Source organism: Gastrolobium bilobum, unplaced genomic scaffold, assembly GCF_033153095.1.
Source record: "Gastrolobium bilobum isolate Gb01-03AN ecotype WA unplaced genomic scaffold, APGP_CSIRO_Gbil_v1 utg39760, whole genome shotgun sequence".
Lineage (NCBI taxonomy): Eukaryota > Viridiplantae > Streptophyta > Magnoliopsida > Fabales > Fabaceae > Gastrolobium > Gastrolobium bilobum.
In genome coordinates, this window is record NW_026898626.1 from 38,645 (window position 1) to 44,343 (window position 5,699).

At 32.6% G+C, this 5,699-nt stretch overlaps 1 protein-coding gene across 1 annotated transcript; it reads left to right on the top strand.

Annotated features, from left to right (window-relative positions):
- Nucleotides 1–4,887: 4,887 nt before the first annotated feature.
- LOC133317763 (uncharacterized protein At4g04775-like) lies at nt 4,888–5,348 on the top strand. Its single transcript, XM_061519642.1, has 2 exons — nt 4,888–5,058; nt 5,127–5,348. The coding sequence occupies exons 1-2, from the start codon at nt 4,888–4,890 to the stop codon at nt 5,346–5,348; spliced, it is 393 nt and encodes a 130-aa protein (XP_061375626.1).
- The last annotated feature ends 351 nt before the right edge of the window (nt 5,349–5,699 follow it).

Here is a 5,699-nt window from a genome sequence, read left to right on the forward strand (position 1 = left end):
ATATGGATAATGGATTAATGAAAGCTTTTTCTATTCTCCTCCATTGTCCTGCGCGGATGTCTTTTTGTTGTACTGTGTGTTAATGCTGATTATTTGAACCTCCCTGTAGATATTCTGTTTTGTAATGCTAAAATCAAAACTTTTACCTCCTATCTGCACAGTTTTCATCATTTGATTACAGCTGGTCCCACTTTGTTTCCTGTACATATTTATATTTTAATTCTGCCACCTTACACCGCGAGTTGATGTGATTCCAAGTATTATGTATGAAGCATTTTGCTTCTTTCTTTGGAAAGTTTGTGTTCTTCCATGCACATCTTACTCTTTTGGCCATTAACAAGGAAAAACTTTTAATATTGAGCTTGAAATGTCTGGGATGAAAATGCAACTTGATAGAATATCTTTGATTATATGGTTTAGATTATCTTAGATGATCTCATCATTTTGGTTTTCATATTTCTTTATATATATATATATATATATATATATATATATATATATATATATATATTGTTGAGATATATAGAGTTCCACATTGGTTGTATGTGCAACTAATGTAAAGTTTATAAGGTCTTGGGTACTCCCACCCTTTGAGCTAGCTTTTGGGGTGGTGTATCCCAAGGTTCTTAACATGGTATCAGAGCCTCGCCGCCCCTCACTTTCACTTGTGGCGTTTCTTAGCACAAGTAGGCTGGGCCTGTTGCATTGTCAACTCTTCAAGCCCAATGGGCTCTCGTGTGAGGGGGCGTGTTGAGATATATAGTCCTACATTGGTTGTATGTGCAACTAATGTAAAGTTTATAAGGTCTTGGGCACTCCCACCCTTTGAGCTAGCTTTTGGGGTGGTGTATCTCAAGGTTCTTAACACACACACACACACACACACACATATATATATATATATATATAATATTGTTATTACCAAATAATATTATTATAATATCTTAACCGTTGATTTTCGTGAATCAACATTGATCATTTATTGCGAATTAATAATTAATAAATAAATTTGATTTGTGAAAATAAAAAGGGTTGTTTAAGTAGGAAATGGAGTCTAAAATTAGTATAAAAGGGGTTATTGCTTTATTTTTTGTTACACATCCTTCATATTGAGTCATTATCAATTTCAAATTATTTAGTCTCTATTCTTTCTTTTCTTTCTTCTCTACATAAATTTCTATAATTTCAACGTGAGTGGTACCATCACATGTGATTTGACTTGTCAGTTGTCACTATTATATTGCTGAGTTTCCTATTAAATTTCACGAAGCCTTTTCTTTCCAACCATCTTGTTGAGTTGTCTTTTTAGCATTGCTCATCTTTTCGACTTCAATAGCATCGCTGAGCTGTCTTTCCAGTCATGTTTTGTGAAGTCTAGATTATATATATATATATAAACATTCATTGTAACAAGTTTAAAGTTTATAAAGCATTAATTTGAGGGAGTGTTAAAATATATGGAGGATATTTCATAATATTATGATTATATCTTTTTAGTACAGAGAAGATTTAATCGTAATATTATTTAGAGTATCTTAATGATTTCTCACAATTAGATTTTATATTTTCGTATATTTTCATTAATTATGAGTCTATATTTAGTATAAATAATGATTATTGCTCTTTTATAACACATCTGATATCTCAAATCATTATCAATTTCAAATTATTCAATCTTTATTTTCTATTTTTTTTACCTAGATTCTGAGAATTTCATTTTTTTTTGTAAATATTATTTCAACTTTAACTCAACAATTTCAATAAATAAAAAAAAGGAAAAAGTGTTTGTCTTTTAAAAGGACACAACTTATATCATTTCACTCGCACAAAGAGGTGAGATTTACACCTTTATATTTTTTGTCCACTCTCTCTCTTTCTTTATCTATCTCTTTCTCTCACTTAAAATGACATAACTTTACATCCTTTAAAATGATATACATTTTTTCCATAAAAAAAAAATACATTTTTAGCATTCCAAAGCCATAACAAATTATTGATTTCAGCGATGAGCTGTCATGCATTGCATATAGTTTTGTGTCTTCTAACTAAAACAATTGTCTTGGCCAGTAATCACATCACATGATTAGCTTTTTTTGTGTATCTGTTACTATATTATGAGTTTGATAATAATATTCTTCCCATCTTCCTATAGTTCTCCTATGCTTAAAGGACATATTAACATTACACTCTTAATTTAGCAATCGGAACTTTATATTCATTATTTCAAAACATAACCTGCATGATGGTCATTCTGCAAGACAGGGCACTGTTAATTTGAGAGATTCTCATGTTCTCTTGAGGAGTAAAATCACTCAGGTGTCTCAATTTAAGCAAAACTTATTTGTTTAAATTTTGTGTATTAAATTTGGGTTTTCGTTTTATCCTTTAACATAACACAACAAACTTTCCTACCCTCACAATATTTTGTGGGCCCACACTTTTTAAAACAAAAAGATAAATAAAAAATTAAGGCACGCAAAACGAATCTCTATAACATTACACAATCACTTTTTCTACAACATAACTCTTATAAAACCCATTAAATTTTTTCTTTCAAGTTTTAACAAGTACATATGGAGATAGATTTTATCTGAATTGGGATGACCTGATTTTCGACCCTGATCCAAGAGAATCCTATTATTTTGAAATAAACTAAAAATTTGACCTCTGATGGATAAATTGTTATATCTTGCATCACATGCAAGATTATTATTATTTTGTGAAAAACTCCGCCTTATATATCCGGTCATGTTCTGCATTTCTTGTAATGTTATAAGTTGGGAAATCACTAGCATCGGTCAAACTAGTTTCGGTTGAATTGCTTTCTGTTGCTTATTCGCAACGTGAGGAGACTCTCCCGGAGGTTGATTAATAAATAACGAAGTTGCATGTGGAAGCAATATATCAAAGGATGGATTATTTTGCTTATTCTTGAATCTGTCTACTTTGCCTATCTTTTTTAATATTGTTAGATTATAATCTCATCCAATGATAAAAATTTGCAAGATAAAATAAACTCTTTTACTCATTTCTCTCTCCTCCCCTGCTCCAAATCTTGTTGCCTTGAGCGGGTTCTCCCTTATTAATCTTCACAATAACATCTTCGGCCATCAGATATGGGTGATGGAGGGGGGGTGGGGAGGGGGTTCTTGATCGTGGAGGATTGGAAGTTGTTTGTGCTAGGAATTTGGATTTCCGACTACGGAAAATCTTCTGGAATGTTTGTTGTAGGAACCATAAGATTTCAAAGATTTCTAGATAGATTGCATCAAGCTCAAGAGAAATATATGTTTTTAGATTACAATTAATATTAAAATGGGAGTGGGGGAGTCAGTATTAGGTGATCAGAAAATTATTTTTTTTTTTAAAAAATAATGGCTTTTTGAGTTTTGAAAATTTGAGATGATGATGAGTCTCCAATTTACTATGCATTAAGGGTTAATATGAGCATGAAATTGAGAGATAAATTTGAGAGATCAAGTAGAGTTGCTTTGAGAGATAAATATGATGATGAGTCTCCAATTTTCAATAATATTCTCATAAGATTTTTTATATTTTGCAGTAAATTTCAGCTCAATAAAGAGATAAATTTGAGAGATCAAGTAGAGTTGCTTTGGATTTCTGAATCATTGAAGATCTTTTCAAATCTTCCTTTGAATACTTTTAAGGAAAGCTTTCCATTAAATAAAAAAAGGAAAGATTTGAAGGATTGAATCAAAGATAAGATAGGAGATTCTAGTGAAGATTCCATTGAATATATGTTGAAAAATTAAAAGATATGATTTCATCCCTATAAAAAGGCATCTCTTGGATACACAAAGACACAATTCGATAGAGGCAACAATATTCAGAGGAGGAGACTCACACTGGAGATCAGGATTCCGGAGAACTTGAAGATTGAAGACCATTGATTTTTCTTCTTCATCTTTTTCTTTTCTTTCTATTTTATGAATTCTTTTTACTATTTTGATTTGTTAAAGCCAGATATGTCTGACTAGTTTTCTTTTTGTAGTTGAGATTACGGACCCAATGTGAATCCTTTTTGGTTTTTAAATTGTTTTTATAATTAATTTAATTTATTTAGTATTATTCCACCTGTGTTAATTTTTCCACATCCTTTATAGAACTGATCGCTCTATTATAGGATTTTGAAGGTTAGAGCTCACAATAGGAATATTGGAGTTTTAATTCTGACAAGGGTAGAATAACAATCTGTGTATGATCTAGATATAGACTTACATAGATTGCAGAATGTTAAATTCATTTGCTTAAGGAATTACTAGGACACTAGAATTCTAATTGGGTAAAAAGATTGAATACACTAAGACATTAGGGTTCAACTATTTAATAGGAAAATAATGAATTGTCTGAGCTAATAAATTAATTAGATATAAAATTCAATTTAGGAATATAAAGGAGGATCGAAGGGAAATAATGAATTGTCTTCTTTCTTTCTTGAGTAAATACCATTTTTAGTCCCTGACAATCTTCACGAGGCCCATTTTGGTCCCCAACAATAAAAAAGGCTCCTTTTGGTCCTTAATTTTAGAAAAATAGTGCCACGTTTGTCCTTCTGTTAGTTGGCATCCAACGACCCAACTAACGGAGCGCAGGTGGACCGTTAGTTAGCTGAGTTACTAACGTCACGTCCAACGGGGAAGTAATACGATGACGTTTACAACATGACTTATGTCTTGTTGGACTTTTGGACAGGTGACCCTAGCATCGAAAGGGTTAGTGACCCAATATGGTCCCTGTCAATTTCAGAACCCTAAATCAGCCTAAATCAATCATGAACAAAAAAATTCCCCAGAAGCTCCCCACGTTGAAGACTGAAAATTGAGGAGAGTAGAAGTTATTTACTGGATTTGCTGGGCATAGGAGAATATGAGTCTTTCATCTGGCATGAGGGGCTCAAGTGGGAGTACGTCAATAGGGTGGAGAACAACCTCACGGATTAGCGGTCGAAGGTGCAAATATGGGAGGCAAACTATCGTCTATACCTCCAAAACAGAGAGAAACCCAAATAGGGCATTCTTTGGGTGCCCTAATTTCAAGGTATACATTTGTAATTTGAAGTTAATTAAATTATAATATTTGCTTACCGTGGTTTGCAATTTTGGCAGGATAAGAAGCCGTTTTGTGATTTTTTCGGATGGGTAGATGACGTATGTAATGAAAGGCTGGAGCTTGAAGATGGAAGAATACACAAGGTGGAGTTGGATGTTGCTGAAATGGATTTCAAGTTGAAGTACGTGGACATGATGATGAATGAGCAATTGCAAGTTAAGCTGAAAGACCAAGGTGGGAAGATTATTGAGCAAGAAGTGAAGATTAATAACCAGTAAAGAAAGCTGAATGAGCTGTACCTGAAGATGGTTTCAGAGTTAGATAGGATGGACAATGAAATTAGGCATGTTGGTAGGTCAGCTAGGGTCATAGTTGGTGCTTGTGTAGGTGTGATGATGATTTGTATTTTTGTTGCAACTGTGGTAACAATCAAATATAGTGTACCAAATGTATTTTTTCTTCAATGATTTGTATTTTTGTTGCAATTGTGGTAACAATCAAATATAGTGTACCAAATGTATTTGTTGGAAAATGTGTTTTTGTGTAAACTGATTTCTTTGCTCAAGCCTACACTATATGTCAATGGCAATGGAACAAGGTCATGGATTATTCCATGCCATCTGTTTGCA